The sequence below is a fragment of the Pistacia vera genome, unplaced genomic scaffold (genome assembly GCF_008641045.1).
Source record: "Pistacia vera cultivar Batoury unplaced genomic scaffold, PisVer_v2 Contig1055, whole genome shotgun sequence".
Lineage (NCBI taxonomy): Eukaryota > Viridiplantae > Streptophyta > Magnoliopsida > Sapindales > Anacardiaceae > Pistacia > Pistacia vera.
This window is the reverse complement of record NW_022195088.1, coordinates 319,042-337,784: the sequence shown is the minus strand read 5'-3', so window position 1 is coordinate 337,784 and position 18,743 is coordinate 319,042. Positions and strand designations below refer to the sequence as shown.

The window sequence follows — 18,743 nt, the reverse complement described above, 5'->3', positions numbered from 1 at the left end:
CATATCCTAAATTCTCCTACTTATTAATATATTTTATCAATAATCTTATTGTGTATTTGGGTTATCACAATATTCTTGAGTGAAATAATAAAGATTACAAACATGTAAAAATAAATCAAGTATTTAATCAATTGTTTATAATTCAATGATTAAAATTTAATATGTCAATGGGTGAACCTATGTCCCACCCAAATTATGGTTTAATAGTCAATGTATGCAGAGAAAACCTATGTCCGCATATCGAGATAGAACGGCAGCGTTTCCATTTAGAATTCCGATTTCCGAAAATTTGCGACTGCGACCTTCAAGTGAAATGGTAAGAATGCTCATTATTTAGCTAGCCCCAGCTCAGCTCCCTGTCGCTGTGATTCTGAAGAGTTACAGATTTTAGATTTTTAAGAGTTAAATAATTATTTTGGACTTTGGAGCCAAACCCTAAATGCCTAAGAATATCTACACAGTTTCAAGGCAAAGCCCAGTTAAATGTAAGTTAGATTGATACCAAAAACGGAGAGATGATGATGCAAGTCTCCTCAACTCAATCAAGAGCAAGAGGAATACCCTTTTCAACTCTTTCACTTTCATCTCCTACCATCATCAGTTCTAGCAACTCCAGGTCTCTTTCAGGTATTTTATCAAACTCCTTCCAAGTAATATAGTTCAATTTATTTTTTTGTCACCTGTTAACTGTGTTGTAGTTAACTTTATTTGAGTTTTTTTGAGACTTGGGTTTTTCTTCTTTTTGGTGTTTGTTTTCTTTTTCATTGTTTCTTCGTGCCCATTTTAGAGCCGCGTTATTGTTTTTGTCCATTGTTCACTATCTTATCCATCCGGCTAGGAATTTTATCATGTTCAAGTCGTTTTTGCTGGAAATCATGTATTTTATTCTGAGTTTTCTGGTCGACTGCAGTTAGTGTTTTCATGATAAAGATTTGCCTTTTATAGTCATATCTATGCCAATCATTTTGATGGGATTGGTCCTTAGGCTGCAATTGAGAACGCATTGTTTTAAAGCTCTGTACTTGATCAACTGGGGACTACATACAAAGGGGTGAGCATTCGCAGTTAGAAGTTTTTGTGTTGATGTGATTTTATGTCTCGTTCTCCTTTCTTTGGATTGGTCAACTTCTCAGACACTAGGAATTGGAGTCCTTTGGTGGGGAAAAGAGTGGATATTCAATTGTGTTGACAGAAGGTTCCATTACGCATCCTTACAGGAGGTTCCATTACGCATCCTTGATTGTTAAATATAATTTCTCTAACCTAACATGTTGGTCACTTAACTAATAGGAGAAGAATGATTTGCAATATGATTTGGGACCATGCAACAAGTTCATTTGTATCTGAGAAAAGAAAATAGCATATAATGCCAGCAATGACTGATACACAATGTGTTTTCCCCCCTAAAGAAAATGTTTTCTTAAATTACAGCCTTATTATTGATCAAGCTTTTATGGTAGACAAAATATTTGTCGAGGAAAGTTATGTTTCTTTAAATGTTTGATCCCTGAATTTTCAACTAATCTTTCAAACAGTGTGTAGCTTTTGTAGGACCTTTCAGCCAAATAAAGTCACCATCAACTGCCTGATCCTCTCAGCAATGAGCAATGCCTGCATAACTAGATTCAGCAGGATTCACCATAAAGCAGTGACACCATTTTCCTCAAAGACAAGGCATGAAAATGGAATATGCAGAAAATTTTCAACCTGCACAGCACCATTGATATCTAAAACTGCCCCTCTCATTGTCCGTAGTCCCTCATCACTAGTGGTGGTTTCCAGCCTTACCCCAAATGATACACTCCAGCGGTCTGATGAATGGTTTGCACTTAGAAGGGACAAGCTGACTACAAGCACCTTCAGTACTGCCTTGGGTTTTTGGAAGGGAAGCCGTCGAGCTGAGCTCTGGCATGAGAAAGTATTTGCCTCTGAGGTACAACCTATTGAAGGTTCTAAAAGGTTTGCTATGGAATGGGGTGTGCTCAATGAAGGGGCAGCTATAGACAGATACAAAAGCATCACTGGTCGTGATGTGAGCTCATTAGGATTTGCAGTCCATGCAGAGGAGCGATTAGGTTGGGTTGGAGCTTCCCCAGATGGTCTTCTTGGTTGCTTTCCAGGAGGTGGCATCCTAGAAGTGAAGTGCCCATATAACAAGGGAAAGCCTGAAACTGCTCTGCCCTGGTCAACCATGCCTTTCTATTACATGCCTCAGGTGCAGGGCCAAATGGAGGTGATGAACAGAGAATGGGTTGATTTGTATTGCTGGACACCAAATGGAAGCACAATATTTCGCATTTGCAGGGAGCGTGACTACTGGGAGCTAATACATGGGGTTTTGCATGAGTTTTGGTGGGAAAATGTAATTCCTGCCAGGCAAGCTCTGGCTATGGGGAGGGAAGAGGAGGCTAAGTCATATAAACCGACATCCACGCATAGACGGACAGGGCTTGCAATTGTTAAGAGCATGAAATTGGCCACTGAGGCCAAGTTATTGTGTAGGGAGATTGCAGGTCATGTTGAATTTTTCAGATGATGGTTCCAAACTGAAAAGGTTGGGCAACTGATTCTGTTTTGTTGTTCCTTAATTTAATTTTTAAACCATTGGCTTCCAAATGGTTACTGTATATTTTTAAAATTATTGAATTCTCATTGATAAGAAAATTTACTGTTTCTTAACAGAATCCTTCAATTAAGAGTGGGGATCAATTTTAGCTCCTATTTGTTGTTATCATTGACTATATCTAGTGAAGGAATAGACTGAAAATTTTAACATGTAAAAATAAATCAAGTATTTAATCAATTGTTTATAATTCAATGATTAAAATTTAATATGTCAATGGGTGAACCTATGTCCCACCCAAATTATGGTTTAATAGTCAATGTATGCAGAGAAAACCTATGTCCGCATATCGAGATAGAACGGCAGCGTTTCCATTTAGAATTCCGATTTCCGAAAATTTGCGACTGCGACCTTCAAGTGAAATGGTAAGAATGCTCATTATTTAGCTAGCCCCAGCTCAGCTCCCTGTCGCTGTGATTCTGAAGAGTTACAGATTTTAGATTTTTAAGAGTTAAATAATTATTTTGGACTTTGGAGCCAAACCCTAAATGCCTAAGAATATCTACACAGTTTCAAGGCAAAGCCCAGTTAAATGTAAGTTAGATTGATACCAAAAACGGAGAGATGATGATGCAAGTCTCCTCAACTCAATCAAGAGCAAGAGGAATACCCTTTTCAACTCTTTCACTTTCATCTCCTACCATCATCAGTTCTAGCAACTCCAGGTCTCTTTCAGGTATTTTATCAAACTCCTTCCAAGTAATATAGTTCAATTTATTTTTTTGTCACCTGTTAACTGTGTTGTAGTTAACTTTATTTGAGTTTTTTTGAGACTTGGGTTTTTCTTCTTTTTGGTGTTTGTTTTCTTTTTCATTGTTTCTTCGTGCCCATTTTAGAGCCGCGTTATTGTTTTTGTCCATTGTTCACTATCTTATCCATCCGGCTAGGAATTTTATCATGTTCAAGTCGTTTTTGCTGGAAATCATGTATTTTATTCTGAGTTTTCTGGTCGACTGCAGTTAGTGTTTTCATGATAAAGATTTGCCTTTTATAGTCATATCTATGCCAATCATTTTGATGGGATTGGTCCTTAGGCTGCAATTGAGAACGCATTGTTTTAAAGCTCTGTACTTGATCAACTGGGGACTACATACAAAGGGGTGAGCATTCGCAGTTAGAAGTTTTTGTGTTGATGTGATTTTATGTCTCGTTCTCCTTTCTTTGGATTGGTCAACTTCTCAGACACTAGGAATTGGAGTCCTTTGGTGGGGAAAAGAGTGGATATTCAATTGTGTTGACAGAAGGTTCCATTACGCATCCTTACAGGAGGTTCCATTACGCATCCTTGATTGTTAAATATAATTTCTCTAACCTAACATGTTGGTCACTTAACTAATAGGAGAAGAATGATTTGCAATATGATTTGGGACCATGCAACAAGTTCATTTGTATCTGAGAAAAGAAAATAGCATATAATGCCAGCAATGACTGATACACAATGTGTTTTCCCCCCTAAAGAAAATGTTTTCTTAAATTACAGCCTTATTATTGATCAAGCTTTTATGGTAGACAAAATATTTGTCGAGGAAAGTTATGTTTCTTTAAATGTTTGATCCCTGAATTTTCAACTAATCTTTCAAACAGTGTGTAGCTTTTGTAGGACCTTTCAGCCAAATAAAGTCACCATCAACTGCCTGATCCTCTCAGCAATGAGCAATGCCTGCATAACTAGATTCAGCAGGATTCACCATAAAGCAGTGACACCATTTTCCTCAAAGACAAGGCATGAAAATGGAATATGCAGAAAATTTTCAACCTGCACAGCACCATTGATATCTAAAACTGCCCCTCTCATTGTCCGTAGTCCCTCATCACTAGTGGTGGTTTCCAGCCTTACCCCAAATGATACACTCCAGCGGTCTGATGAATGGTTTGCACTTAGAAGGGACAAGCTGACTACAAGCACCTTCAGTACTGCCTTGGGTTTTTGGAAGGGAAGCCGTCGAGCTGAGCTCTGGCATGAGAAAGTATTTGCCTCTGAGGTACAACCTATTGAAGGTTCTAAAAGGTTTGCTATGGAATGGGGTGTGCTCAATGAAGGGGCAGCTATAGACAGATACAAAAGCATCACTGGTCGTGATGTGAGCTCATTAGGATTTGCAGTCCATGCAGAGGAGCGATTAGGTTGGGTTGGAGCTTCCCCAGATGGTCTTCTTGGTTGCTTTCCAGGAGGTGGCATCCTAGAAGTGAAGTGCCCATATAACAAGGGAAAGCCTGAAACTGCTCTGCCCTGGTCAACCATGCCTTTCTATTACATGCCTCAGGTGCAGGGCCAAATGGAGGTGATGAACAGAGAATGGGTTGATTTGTATTGCTGGACACCAAATGGAAGCACAATATTTCGCATTTGCAGGGAGCGTGACTACTGGGAGCTAATACATGGGGTTTTGCATGAGTTTTGGTGGGAAAATGTAATTCCTGCCAGGCAAGCTCTGGCTATGGGGAGGGAAGAGGAGGCTAAGTCATATAAACCGACATCCACGCATAGACGGACAGGGCTTGCAATTGTTAAGAGCATGAAATTGGCCACTGAGGCCAAGTTATTGTGTAGGGAGATTGCAGGTCATGTTGAATTTTTCAGATGATGGTTCCAAACTGAAAAGGTTGGGCAACTGATTCTGTTTTGTTGTTCCTTAATTTAATTTTTAAACCATTGGCTTCCAAATGGTTACTGTATATTTTTAAAATTATTGAATTCTCATTGATAAGAAAATTTACTGTTTCTTAACAGAATCCTTCAATTAAGAGTGGGGATCAATTTTAGCTCCTATTTGTTGTTATCATTGACTATATCTAGTGAAGGAATAGACTGAAAATTTAATATGTACTTATTTTTCCATGATTCTTGGCCCTTTTGAAGTGTGATGTATATAAAGAATTTGACCATAAAGAATTTGATGGTTCCCAGTACTTGATTCATAAATGTAAGGTTAGGCTTGAATATAGATCTTTAGTTTTTTAATTACAATGCAGACCAAGTCAACATTCTTTCAAGAAAGGGCAGTCTTTGTGCCCAAAATATCCTTTTCTTTTAAAAGAAAAATCACTGTTCACCCGTATAGAAGGATATGACCTAATTAAGTATCGGTTAAAGACAGATTCCTGAGTCAACCGTCTAAAATAACCAAACATCACCAAATTTGTTCTTACTGGTAGAACATGCATACTGTCAGAAGATTGTCTAATAACCGATAAAATTAAAAATCCAAAGTTGTTAGTTAATCTAATATTAGCTAACTCTTTACCAAACTTCCCAGTTGAGATAAAAGGAACTATTCATAGCTGCTTTTAAGTGTTAAAATAAGCAAGTTTGCTTAAAAGTTTTACATTAGATTTAAAAAGCTGTTTATTCAAGCAAGAAATCTGAGAAGAGATGGATTCTGGGTTATCCTGGGCTGATCAATGGGATAATGACAACTATGACCCTCCAGCATCTGGTTCAGAAAAAAACAAGAAGAATGAAAAAGATGGATCTAAGAACAAGTCTGTGAAGGGATTGTTAAGCCTCAAATGGATAAAAGAGCTCCGCAAGAAATCTAAAAAATAATCCGACTTTGTTGTTCATTCACCAATCAAAGGTCATTCCGATCCGATCCTATCTCATCCCAGTTCACCTAAATTGTTATTCACCATAATTCAGACTTTATTTCTCTTGTAATTGTATTTTGTAAGATGTTATATTGCTATTGGAGATAACAAATGATGTAAGCAAGGAAATGTGCAAATATGTTTCAGATTTTGTGGAATGTTACAAGAATCTATCAATGCCTTTTGTTAGTGATATAAACATGGATGTATTTAACAACTTTAATGAGACAGATCAATTATGTTTGCCCAAGAGCTTTTGACATGTTTAAAATCAATTCTTAAGAGAAATAATTAGTGATCATTTAAATCTCTTCTTATGAAAAAAAAAAAATAAGTGATTCACTATGTTCTTTGGAAAAAAGAATACCCAAANAATGAAAAAGATGGATCTAAGAACAAGTCTGTGAAGGGATTGTTAAGCCTCAAATGGATAAAAGAGCTCCGCAAGAAATCTAAAAAATAATCCGACTTTGTTGTTCATTCACCAATCAAAGGTCATTCCGATCCGATCCTATCTCATCCCAGTTCACCTAAATTGTTATTCACCATAATTCAGACTTTATTTCTCTTGTAATTGTATTTTGTAAGATGTTATATTGCTATTGGAGATAACAAATGATGTAAGCAAGGAAATGTGCAAATATGTTTCAGATTTTGTGGAGTGTTACAAGAATCTATCAATGCCTTTTGTTAGTGATATAAACATGGATGTATTTAACAACTTTAATGAGACAGATCAATTATGTTTGCCCAAGAGCTTTTGACATGTTTAAAATCAATTCTTAAGAGAAATAATTAGTGATCATTTAAATCTCTTCTTATGAAAAAAAAAAAATAAGTGATTCACTATGTTCTTTGGAAAAAAGAATACCCAAATATGAAAATATTTGACCAATGTTTTCTTCTATGCATATCGCTATCAAAAATTAGTCTGAATATTTTATAGCACACTATCACATTACAACTTTGCATCATCTGTCATCCGTGCGGATGAGGCCAAACCCAATCCATCTGCTTGGCAGCTCAAAATTTTATCCAAGGCAACCATCAACTTCTGTTGATATTAAAGACCATGCTGGATATCAAGCTGTAACATAGAATGTGGTGAAGAAGACAATTTATTGCATTCCATATAAATATCTTTGACATCATTCGATGCACGGTTTCAACTTTGATGCACAATAACAAACTCTAATAACATTCTTTTCTCATGAAAACTTATTGCATACAGATACAGTTTTGACATCTATAGATGATTCTGACATAATCTTCCTCAATGGGAAAAACAAATACAAATAGACACTTTTAAAGAAAACACCGATCACCAAGGATGGTAAAAACAAGTTGTACTCCTACAATTAAAGTAGCAAGCAGCCAGGGACAAAGAAAATAAATGATGTACGCCTTCAACAGGCAGGAGCGGAGAAGTCCTGCAAGATAAGCGTCCATCAAAAACAGCGCATCCCTGAACAGTATTGCATAAAGAGCAGCCCACATCACAAACTACTGCATGGCAACAAGATTGATCACTACAGATTTTTCAAGCGCTGCACAGGTAGCAATTAGATGAACACTTGCTAAAGCAAGGCACATAAAATACAAGCAGAATAATAGACATCATAGTACAACAGACAAGTCACGTGGACATGTCAATAAGATCACATCCCACTTCATCGTCAATTCACATGTCAGTTCCAATCCATGAGCAAACCAGCATACTCTTCAGTGGACTTTATTAACTGCTAATAACAATTGTTAGGAACCACCCAGACATACGATCCCTTTGTCCTGAACATCATGTCAATCGAAACCTTTGCCTTCTTCACATTCTCATGAGTTACAATTATTAGGAACGACCCAGACGTGAGATCCCTTTTCCCTTAACACATTAATAAAGAAATTAAACCTCCTTGCTAACATTCTCTCAAGTATTACTTCATTTTTTATTTCTTCTATTTCTTTTTTTTCCCCTCTTTCCACAAAAATATAATGGTATGCAGCTTACTCCAAACGCAACACAAAAGTTAATGTCCGCCAATAAGCTGAACCTGACTCGGCTCGCAGACAAAGAAGGCAATAACAAGACAGAACGAGAAATATATGTTGTTGGTTGCTTCACTGGGTAACCAATCATGCAATTTCTCAACCATAAGTGAAACCAGAACACACAAACCATTATTAGTCCCTAGCCATGATGACAGAGGCCAGAACAAGGTTCATAAGAAACAGGAGATTTACTGGGTCCAATTCTTCTAACCTGCCTCTCTTGACACTTCAAGAGCTGCTTCCCACAATCTGAACAAAGCAACTGCAAACAAAATGTCTCCTCATATTCACTGTCATTAATGCATCGACCACATTGAGCACAGCGTGCTATGCAAAGTGTGCAAGCCCTGCATAGCTGAGTGATGTTTTCTTCCCCTTGACATCCCTCTGCAGGGCAATCATATACTAGCCTCAGGTTCAGGCATCTTGGGCACATTTCAATATCAATGGCACGTTCATCCTCACAGGATAGATAAAAATTTCCTCTGTGATAGAAATGTGGCTTGTGAACATTCGGGTGCATGGAACAATCAGTGCCCAATAAAAGCTTCAACTCTTCAAAGTGCTTTGGAGTCACACCATAGAGCCCACCAATTCTAAGATGCTTCACCCCTTTTGCACCCATGGACTTGAAAGCTTTTAAGCTATTAATAATGCCCTCAATACTGAGTCTAGTACATCCAGGCACACTCAGCTGCAAGAGGAGAATGAATTTAGCAGGTTGATAATAACAATAAAATAAATCTATAATTCAGGTGACATGAAGTTGCATGATGAAATGCTTCCAATCAGTTTTGCTGCCAGTCTAACGTGATAGATAGACAAAAACAAAAGGATAAAGTTTTCACACAAAAAGAAATATATATATCACACAGATATAAAGGTGCCGCATGCAATATAGTTAGATGACATCAAAAAACTGATCGAATCAGAACCATGTGACAGAGAAGCAACTTTTTCAAATCCTTAAGTTATCCATACACAGAGACCACAAAAATTAATTTCATACATACGTTACAAGCCTTCCCAACAAGGAAAATCCATTCCTGAACTGATAATAAATCCGCTAGAATTAAATTAACAAAACAAGTTAATTACATATTGTCATTTTTCTAACAAGACGGTGAATTACATAAACTCTTCCACATCTATAACTGATTTTTGACTTTCATAAAGCATTGCCCAAAAATTATCAGCGCTAGAATGGAGGACAAACCCACCAGAAACAGAAAAAATCCAAGGCATCAAATTTTTTACATAAAATTGTCATTATGTAGGAATAACTTGTCACCATAAATTCCAAATCATTAAGAAAATGTAAGATATAAGTAAAGAATAGGAAAATAAATAAAGCATAAGGACTCATACAACATCATCAAACAGCCCACACAACAACCTGGTAAGAAAAAATATTAATACTGAAAGTGACCCAAGAAATCATTAAGTTGGAAAGATGATATTCATAAATGAAAGATATATCTACAATATGCAGGAACTAATATTGGTTAAAAATAATCTAACCTTGGTTAGCCTTGGATTATTTTCAAGTACACGTTTCAGACCATCATCAGTAATTCTTAGACACTCCACCAGGCTCAAGCATTGCAAGTTACCTTGAGCCCTATTGGTTAATTGCAAAAGAACATCATCAGTAATCTTTTCATTCAATGGTTGATCTATGTGAATACTTCTCCACAAGAGAGGGTCACTCCTAACAGTAGAACAAAGAGACCTACAAACCCTTTCAACAAGAAGGAGATCCCGCATGCCCAGATAACCGAGGGCAAAATACAAAGCAGGATGAGGAGCCCCTCCCTCTTTATCATGATAGCTCCCATAACCCTCCTGCAATCCTTTAAATCGTTGATCACCATAACCCACATTCTCATTCCCATAACTCAAAATGTCATCCACATTACAAGCAGATTCAAGACTACCATGACAAGATGTCTCCCCTACGACCTCCTTCCCCAGAAAACACCCAGCAGATCCACTCACTACATTCAAATTATGCTCAAACCCCATGTTCCCAGGAAAACCCTGGAACCTCATAGCATTATTCCAGAAAAAATTCAATTCCGCAAGTAACTGACAATTCCCATCACTCGTCCCCACCTCATCCATCCCATAGCCACCATAATCCTCCAAATCCTCAAGCCAACCTGTAATTGCAGCAGTAAAAGTGGTACTGATATCCATGCCAAAGGGATCTGACGGCAGAAGGTCAAGAATGTCCTTTGATACAGACTCCTGAGACACACATCTATTACAACCCCTATCCCTTGCATTATCAAAACAGTCCTCCATTTCCCGATTCGAATGCCAATTCTTAAACCCATCTCCATTTTTCTCAGGAATTCCCTCAACAAGATACCCATTAGCAATCCTCATTGGGGCAACCATATTGTCCTCACTTAAATGTGTGGGAAAGATCGGTCGATGTGAAAAATTCAAAGCCATTGTATTGTATACAACCCTTCTCCCAAATCTTTCTATACAAAATATATGACACTGTACGCAAACCCTAAAAGTCTCTTCTCTTCTATTTTTTTTTTCCTTTTTGCTTAGGGATATCAAAAGAAAAAGAAAAACACGAAACAATTGAAAAAAAAATATAAAACAAAAGAAGATTAAAACAAAAATTCAGAAGATCTAAATCTAACAAGAAAACCCTCGATTTTGGATGGCAAACTAAAACAACGCACCAAAAATTTCACGGAGTTTCTCGTAAAAGAAAAGAAGCTAATATATTTGAGCTAAGCAAAATGAACAACAGAAAACCCTCTAACAAATATTTATACAAAGAATCAATCAAAATGAGAAAAAATTTCTTTTTTTTTTCTTTTTTGTCTTCTTTTCCTTGGACTAACCTAATCAAAAGCTAGGGTTTGCAACAAATCTAAAACGTAAAAGCGCAGAAAATGAATAAGCTAAATAAAATAAAATTAAAAGATAAGATTACCACCAAAAGATAACCCTAATTTGACCTCCCACGAACGCAATCGACAGATAAAGCCAAGTCTCTTGGTATCGAATACAATGGCTTTCTCGATGTAAAACGGGGAGTTTTGTGATTCTTTTCGGTGTCTCGGTTGGTAGAAGAGAATTCGATCGGAAGAGAAGGTGGGTTGAGTCTGTCGACCGAGTTCAAGAGACAACAAAGGAAAAGAAATAAAAGAGACAGAGAAATTACACAGAAAGGAAACAAAATAAATTTTTTATTTTATTTTTTTTTTTTCTTTGAGTTTGCAGGGGAGAGAGAGAGAGAAAGTGAAGGCTAACGGTGAATTGTCCGATTTAGGTGAGGGAGTAGGCTAAGGGAGATGTCGACACGTGTCATTTAGTTAATAATAGGGTTACTTTTTCTTCGCAGTGAGATGTGGCGGGAGATGGAATCAGGAATCCCGCTATGCTGTGCGTTTCGATTTTACTCCTAATCTCCCGGTCTATGTTGCGATCATTTCACTCTTTTGTGGCCCGTTCGATCTTTATCAGACGACTGGGGAGTGGGGAGTAACTCATCCGGCGGTTTTGGAGTGACTTACAGGATAAAATTGGGTGTGAGTGTACAAGTGAATTGAAGGTCAGCGATTGTGATGAATGTATGATCCGGGCCCATAACAAGCTGTGACTCTATCTAGACTTATCTGAATAAGATCCGACCCGTATATGAGTAATAACTAATAAGGAAGATTAATCAAGAAGGGACATATTTGATATTTCACTTCGTGGTTGGTTGGGGAATATTCTTTGGTTTTGGTCAGCTTATGAAACCAACGCCGTCTTAATGTTTAAGCACTCTTAAAAGTGAAAGTAACTAATTTGGACGGATAATAATTAATAATTTGTTGGATTTGACTAAGCAAAAGGAAGAAAGTTGGTTGGTTGGAATTTGGACGGATGGACAGTGAACTCCAAGCACAATTTTCAATCTCGTCTTGAGCTCCACCAAAGTCCAATTTTACGACGCATAATATATTCATACAGAGGAAATTAGTATAATTACCACAACCCCTGCAAGAAAGAATTTCTTGTTTCACACTTTGTGTAAGTATTTGCCCAAGGAATCGTTCCTAACTTAAAATTTTTAATAAACTCCTCTCTCAAGTATTCACAAAGCAATTCTTCACGGCAAAGTTAGAGATGGCTTTGCATAGCCACTACATGGGAATAACACCACTCAACCTACAGGAATCTCAATTATGTTCCCAAGCTTCTAATAAAATGTAAAAATATTCAAAATATTTAACTAAAATTATGGTTCCTTCACGATTAATTCCTAGACTTCTTTCTTGACGACTTGGATGAAGCCTTGGATTGCTGTCCAGCATTCTGTGAAGCTCCTTTGGAACTACTAACATGTTGAATTGGAAGGATTAGATTAGTACCGAGGCACCAGCTTCATGTCTGTCTTTAGCAACTGCACCCTGAGAGCCTCTCACTTGAACAGCTCTCTTATCCTTTCTCTTGGCCTGTAACTTGACCCTCTCTCTCCTGGGAGCCACCTTTCTGGGTCTGGTGGAGGACCGGGTTGCAGGGTCAATCCTTTGTGTACCTTGGCTTTCTCTTTCTCTTTTTCTTCGGTTTCTCCCTCCTCCTTCCTCATGTGCTTCAGGGACAACATGAGCACGCCTTCAACATGTTTGGCACCAGAAGTCTTCTCTAAACTATTCACATCAACCCCCTTGAAACCAGGCAATGGCTTTAGCTTCTTCTCATAAGCTTCAGCCTTGTCAACATCCACATGAGCAGCTGTAGTGACCAGCCCAACCAATGCCTCAAAACTTCCATGTGTTTTCACAAGCTCCTCATAGAGATGGAAGGCATCCTCCTCTCGACCATGTCTGAGCTTGAAGGAAGCAGCCTCCTGCATTATAACACTAGCTGATTGTCCTCGGTCATGGATTTAACCACCACTTGATTGCAGCGTCAAGCACAGCTGCTGCACCTTTGATATCTCCAGCACACTCTTTAAGAGACACAAGGGTGGCCACAGTACCGCATGTGCTGTATCCGTATTTAGCCAGGGACTCGGCTGCAATATGAGATGGTTGGCAGAAGCAGCAGCAGCAACCTGTGCCCTTGCCAGAAGAACAACTTTGGACTGGTCGAACTTCTCAGCAGCGGCCCTAATATTTCTTCAGCTCTTGCAGCCTTTTTCTCTCTCACTAAGACAGCAGCTTGAAGCAATACTGGCATCACACTGCCAGGAAAAAGGTCTGGCAATGTGGCAACAAGTTCTTGAGCTGTAAAGTTCCAGCAATGAAATGTAAAAGACATCATGTAACCAGGAATCTTGAAGCAGCTGAGTTTGCTCATAGTAAGTAAAAGAAAAAGGGACATATCAGAGAGAAATTTGCATACCCCCAGTATATACCTGATCCATCTTATTTGCATGAAGAAGTAAAAGCACCCGATTTGCATTATTGCCTCCTTTTGCTTTGATGAAAGCTTCAAGTCAAGCACTCCAGCAAGCTGAAAGTTTTGCATGCCTTTCTCTTTGATGCGATCAAGCTTCCTTAAGCTATCTGAAACATCTTTTGGACCCTTTAGTGCACGAGGTTGTTCACTGCCACAGCAAGTGATTTCATCTGCCAGATTTCGTTTGATAATGTCTGCATAGGTCCAATAGCCTCTTGTTTGTTCCAAGAAGCTGATTAAAGAAACTAATTTGCATTACTGACCATTGTATAACTCCCATCGCAAAATAGAGGGAAAAATTAAAACAGTACAAATATTTGCACAAGGCAGTTGTTTTCCTGCTGAACATACACTAATTGGACAGCTATTGAGCCAATTCATCTCTACTCATCCTCAGCATAGTTTTCATCAGTCATTGTTTCCTGACCAATTCTGACAAAACAGTAAATCAGTGTCCATAGAGTTCAACACTCCATCTTTACCAGAAGTTCTGAACTTTATGACCACACACATGAAGTATAAGAAATAAGCCACCACCAAAATTTATGAATAGAAAGACAAAAAAAAAAAAAAAAAAAAAAAAAAAATATACAGACAGAAAGACCATATTAATCATATGAATTGAATAGCTTCAAAATCTCAGAAAATTCCCACTTAGAAACTCATCCAAATTTTTCAGTTAAAAATAGGTGTATCCTTTCATATGAAACAAATGTCAATGTGCACTCAGCAACACCAATAAAAACCAAAAAAATTATCCAAAAATGATAAAGCCCAAACAAGTGATCAATAAAAGTAAATGTTAGATGCTAAATTATAAGACAGTTGTGAACTCTCTTCTATGGCATGAACTCAGCATCAGTGTGGAATTTCATTGTCCATGTCCGAACCTACCATGCCATGAATGAAGCTCAAGTAGATGTCAAGGGAACCATCTTTATGACCATTTAAATTTTATGACAAATCAAGCTCATTAAAGATAGCATAGTGGAAACTAACACAAGAAGTTGTGGACTCTATTTTGAGTTATTTTCATAAACAACAATCAGAACATGACATCTAATGAAGGGTTTGCTGAGAAGTGCTGCATCAAAAGTTTGCACTTCTGACATTGCTTTCAAATTACCTCCGTAGACACTTTCTTACTTAAAAATGGTTAAAATCAACTAAATAGCCACAAGTTGACTTTCACACTTGTACAGAATTCCCACTCAAAATGTCCTTCGTATAGTTAGTAGAATACTACTAATATAAGGTTGAAGACTAATACAAAACTAGAAACATTAATATATTCACAAAGTTCCAGTATTGTAATAAATAATATACTGTCACCAAAGAAAAAAAAAAAAAAACCATTATGATAACAGTGCCTTAATACCTTCGGGCTGCCAACAAGAGTTGTTCTGCATCAGAGTACTTATTCCTTTCAGCTAGAGAACAAGCAGTGTTGTATGCCAACTCATAGCTGCTAGTTGCTTTCACCCTAAGTCCATCCAGTGTTTTTCGCACTTCAGAAGCCCTTCCAGCCGAAACCAAACCAGCCACAAAATTTATTTCTAAAAGATCAATCTTGGATTTTTGAAGCTTCTCACATATATCTACACAGGCATCTACTTCTCCTAAACGATATAAAATCTGAGATTTCAAGAGCATGGCAACAGAATTGCTCTCTTGGTTTTTCAATAACTCCAATGCTTCATCTAACTTGTTTTGGCTGTATAGGCAGTATGCCTATTTAGAAACAGCAGAAGGAAAATTAAAATCAACATGCAAAGTTTATGTTCACTTTAGAAGCATCTAACTCATCCAAGATTAATAAACAAAAATATAGAACAATTGAGAACCAGTAGAGGCCGCAACAGAGATATAAGAAAAATAGATGTATTATCTCACGCCATTATTTGAAGAACTCAAACGAAGGGAGAAAATGCACTTCAATAATGTGATGCAAGATATCAACAAAAATTGAACGAACTTCAGAAAATAAAATAAATAGATATTCTATCATGGCAGCTAGCATGCGAATGCAATTAAACATTTTCTCCAAAAATTAACCACGATGGCAGCGAATTATAATTAAGAAGAGAAGCACAGCACGAAAAACTTAGAAAATTAAAAACCTTTAAGTAACTAAAGTCGATAGGGAGCTTTGGAGACGATTGAATTGCAGAGAGAGCTCCATCAATGTCGTCCGTCCCTATCAGAGCCACCACTTTGCATCGCATCGCGTCCTCATCGCCAGGCGCAATTGAGAGAACTGCAAAACAGTTACATGCAGCATTTCCATAAATAAGAGAACATAAAATGTTAAACGATAATATAGAAATGAATAGCCTGAAAGCTTGAGAACCGTACCTTGATCTGCGACTTTGATGGCTTGTTCAAGTTCAGATTGGTCGACATTGACGGATTGTTTGAATTTAGATCGCTCAATATGTCTGTTTAGCGAGGTGAACAGATCTTCGATGGCAGGTGGTAGCTGCGACGGCGCAGGCTTTGGTTTTTCTTTAGTTTTAGGAGTCATTGATCGAGATTTTGTTCGTTGTGGGAATTGCTTGTATTATTTTCTCGGTTACCAAACAGATCAGAGAGGAGGCAAGTTTCAAGGGTTGAGTATCGGAAGTTGGGGGTTTAGGCTGTACTTGTCCTCTGAGTTTTGGTGTTCCTACCAACTCTTCGGGCTTCTTAAGGCTGGGCCGAGCGACCCGTAAAGAAGCCCAAATGTATTTGCATTGGTTTACATGGGCGGTGTATAAGAGCTAGTAGTGTTGGAATTTGGCCCGAAACTTATAAAATTGGGCTGCCAATTGCAACCATTCACTATGCATATGATTGCGTACATGATTTTCCTGACAACATAAACACTTCACCTACTACCTACCATTCACCCAATTATGCCAAAATTACAAAATATATTTTTAAATTAATAATTTCATGATACTATTACATCAATAATTCCTTATAGCATATTTTTAGTATGACGTGTATCCGCGAAGAAATTAAAATAAAAGGACAAAGAAAATTAGATTATTTTGTTTCTAAAGTATATTTTTGAATCCCAAGAGCCTGGTTACTAATAAGATTTGTTTAACTGACATGTCTTCCCAAGTTTGAAATTGAGAATATAAACTTAGAAAAGGTTTTCTGATTTTTTTTTTTTTTTTTTTTTTGTTTAAAAATCTGACATGGCATATTTAAGCGTAATTAAAGCAGCAAAAAGGGTTAGGGTGAAAAGATTTAAACATTTGTGGGTTAAAGTATAATAAAAAGAAGTTGGTTTTTAAATTTGAAAGGCAAAACATATTCCTCTCAACTTCTCTTTCTCAAAACACGATTCAAACACCTCCCACTCTCTCTTTTTTCTTCCAATTTTATGCCATTTCTCAATTTCTTTGCTCTTTGCATTTTTGCCATTCCTCGCCATTCCCGGTTAAGTTACAATGGCTGAGATCCAAAAAAATCCATTCACTCCCCAAATTGCAGGCACCATTGGGTTTACCAAATATGGAGAAGAAGAGGTTGCGATGCAGTAACTTTCGATGACTGAAGTTACTCTACCGACAGAGGATACCTCGTCGTTAGAGGAGACAATATGGACAAAAGACATCCCACTGGCAGAAGAAGGGACGACAGATTCAAAATTGAAAATGAAGAGGAGGACGCCAGTGCAAATTCCAGCGAGGAGGTGGAAGAAGAAGAAGAATAGGTAATAATCTATATATTTTATGAAATTATTGGTTGTTGGTACCAATTTAGGGATATTTGGTTGGTGTTTGTTGTTAAGGTCATTGTTGCCTTCAACATGTTTTGCACCGGAAGTCTTCTCTAAACTATTCACATCAACCCCCTTGAAACCAGGCAATGGCTTCAGCTTCTTCTCATAAGCTTCAGCCTTGTCAACATCCACATGAGCAGCTGTAGTGACCGGCCCAACCAATGCCTCAACGCTTCCATGTGTTTTCACAAGCTCCTCATAGAGATGGAAGGCATCCTCCTCTCGACCATGTCTGAGCTTGAAGGAAGCAGCCTCCTGCATTATAACACTTAGCTGATTGTCCTCGGTCATGGAATTTAACCACCACTTGATTGCAGCGTCAAGCACAGCTGCTGCACCTTTGATATCTCCAGCACACTCTTTAAGAGACACAAGGGTGGCCACAGTACCAGGCATGTGCTGGATATCACGTATCTTAGCCAGGGACTCGGCTGCAATATGAGGATGGTTGGCAGAAGCAGCAGCAGCAACCTGTGCCCTTGCCAGAAGAACAACTTTGGACTGGTCAGGGAACTTCTCAGCATGCTGCCCTAATATTTCTTCAGCTCTTGCAGCCTTTTTCTCTCTCACTAAGACAGCAGCTTGAAGCAATACTGGCATCACACTGCCAGGAAAAAGGTCTAGCAATGTGGCAACAAGTTCTTGAGCCTGTAAAGTAGCAGCAATGAAACGTATAAGACATCAGGTAACCAGGAATCTTGAAGCAGCTGAGTTTGCTCATAGAAGTAAAAGAAAAAAGGGGACATATCAGAGAGAAATTTGCAATACCCCAGTAGTATACCTGATCCATCTTATTTGCATGAAGAAGTAAAAGCACCCGATTTGCATATATTGCCTCCTTTTGCTTTGATGAAAGCTTCAAGTCAAGCACACGAGCAAGCTGAAAGTTTTGCATGCCTTTCTCTTTGATGCGATCAAGCTTCCTTAAGCTATCTGAAACATCTTTTGGACCCTTTAGTGCAACGAGGTTGTTCACTGCCACAGCAAGTGATGATTCATCTGACAGATTTCGTTTGATAATGTCTGCATAAGCTCCAATAGCCTCTTGTTTGTTTCCAAGGAGCTGATCAAAGAAGCTAATTTGCATTACTGACCATTGTATAACTCCATCGCAAAAATGGAGGGAAAAATTAAAAATTAAAATAGTACAATATCTGCACAAGGCAGTTATTTTATCTACTGAACATATGCTAATTAGACAGCTATACAAGCCAATGCATTCTCTTACGGGGAAGTATAATACCTTATCGCTTACAACCTCCAACCCATAGTCTTTATAATTTACACTTC

At 37.9% G+C, this 18,743-nt stretch overlaps 5 protein-coding genes and 1 pseudogene across 5 annotated transcripts; 3 read left to right on the top strand and 3 right to left on the bottom strand.

The window, feature by feature from the left end:
- Nucleotides 1-212: 212 nt before the first annotated feature.
- LOC116128517 lies at nt 213-2,740 on the top strand. Its single transcript, XM_031414229.1, has 2 exons — nt 213-627; nt 1,536-2,740. The coding sequence occupies exons 1-2, from the start codon at nt 516-518 to the stop codon at nt 2,534-2,536; spliced, it is 1,113 nt and encodes a 370-aa protein (XP_031270089.1). The 5' UTR covers nt 213-515; the 3' UTR covers nt 2,537-2,740.
- A 144-nt stretch (nt 2,741-2,884) lies between these two features.
- On the top strand, nt 2,885-5,415 carry LOC116128508. The gene is made up of 2 exons (XM_031414220.1): nt 2,885-3,299; nt 4,208-5,415. Exons 1-2 carry the CDS (start codon nt 3,188-3,190, stop codon nt 5,206-5,208), a joined length of 1,113 nt encoding a protein of 370 aa, XP_031270080.1. The 5' UTR covers nt 2,885-3,187; the 3' UTR covers nt 5,209-5,415.
- A 581-nt stretch (nt 5,416-5,996) lies between these two features.
- Nucleotides 5,997-6,170, top strand: LOC116128294. Its single transcript, XM_031414006.1, has one exon. The coding sequence runs from the start codon at nt 5,997-5,999 to the stop codon at nt 6,168-6,170; it is 174 nt and encodes a 57-aa protein (XP_031269866.1).
- Nucleotides 6,171-7,391: 1,221 nt separating this feature from the next.
- On the bottom strand, nt 7,392-11,488 carry LOC116128382 (F-box protein SKIP14). Its single transcript, XM_031414093.1, has 2 exons — nt 9,779-11,488; nt 7,392-8,951 (listed from the first exon to the last, which is right to left on the bottom strand). The coding sequence occupies exons 1-2, from the start codon at nt 10,715-10,717 to the stop codon at nt 8,397-8,399; spliced, it is 1,494 nt and encodes a 497-aa protein (XP_031269953.1). The 5' UTR covers nt 10,718-11,488; the 3' UTR covers nt 7,392-8,396.
- A 791-nt stretch (nt 11,489-12,279) lies between these two features.
- LOC116128867 lies at nt 12,280-16,325 on the bottom strand (annotated as a pseudogene).
- Nucleotides 16,326-16,498: 173 nt separating this feature from the next.
- On the bottom strand, nt 16,499-18,540 carry LOC116128722 (signal recognition particle subunit SRP72-like). The gene is made up of 3 exons (XM_031414475.1): nt 18,235-18,540; nt 17,427-18,101; nt 16,499-16,555 (listed from the first exon to the last, which is right to left on the bottom strand). Exons 1-3 carry the CDS (start codon nt 18,538-18,540, stop codon nt 16,499-16,501), a joined length of 1,038 nt encoding a protein of 345 aa, XP_031270335.1.
- Nucleotides 18,541-18,743: the final 203 nt, after the last annotated feature.

Bases quoted from the DNA above. Each gene is read 5' to 3' on its own strand.
- LOC116128508 (XM_031414220.1), top strand. From the start codon at position 3,188: ATGATGATGCAAGTCTCCTCAACTCAATCAAGAGCAAGAGGAATACCC. The intron at 3,300-4,207 runs GTATTTTATCAA...TCTTTCAAACAG, and splicing joins CAACTCCAGGTCTCTTTCAG to TGTGTAGCTTTTGTAGGACC.
- LOC116128722 (XM_031414475.1), bottom strand. From the start codon at position 18,540: ATGCAAATTAGCTTCTTTGATCAGCTCCTTGGAAACAAACAAGAGGCT. The intron at 18,102-18,234 runs GTATACTACTGG...GCTACTTTACAG, and splicing joins ATGCAAATAAGATGGATCAG to GCTCAAGAACTTGTTGCCAC. The intron at 16,556-17,426 runs GTACCAACAACC...GGTGAATGGTAG, and splicing joins AACCAAATATCCCTAAATTG to GTAGTAGGTGAAGTGTTTAT.
- LOC116128517 (XM_031414229.1), top strand. From the start codon at position 516: ATGATGATGCAAGTCTCCTCAACTCAATCAAGAGCAAGAGGAATACCC. The intron at 628-1,535 runs GTATTTTATCAA...TCTTTCAAACAG, and splicing joins CAACTCCAGGTCTCTTTCAG to TGTGTAGCTTTTGTAGGACC.
- LOC116128294 (XM_031414006.1), top strand. From the start codon at position 5,997: ATGGATTCTGGGTTATCCTGGGCTGATCAATGGGATAATGACAACTAT.
- LOC116128382 (XM_031414093.1), bottom strand. From the start codon at position 10,717: ATGGCTTTGAATTTTTCACATCGACCGATCTTTCCCACACATTTAAGT. The intron at 8,952-9,778 runs GTTAGATTATTT...CTCCTCTTGCAG, and splicing joins ATAATCCAAGGCTAACCAAG to CTGAGTGTGCCTGGATGTAC.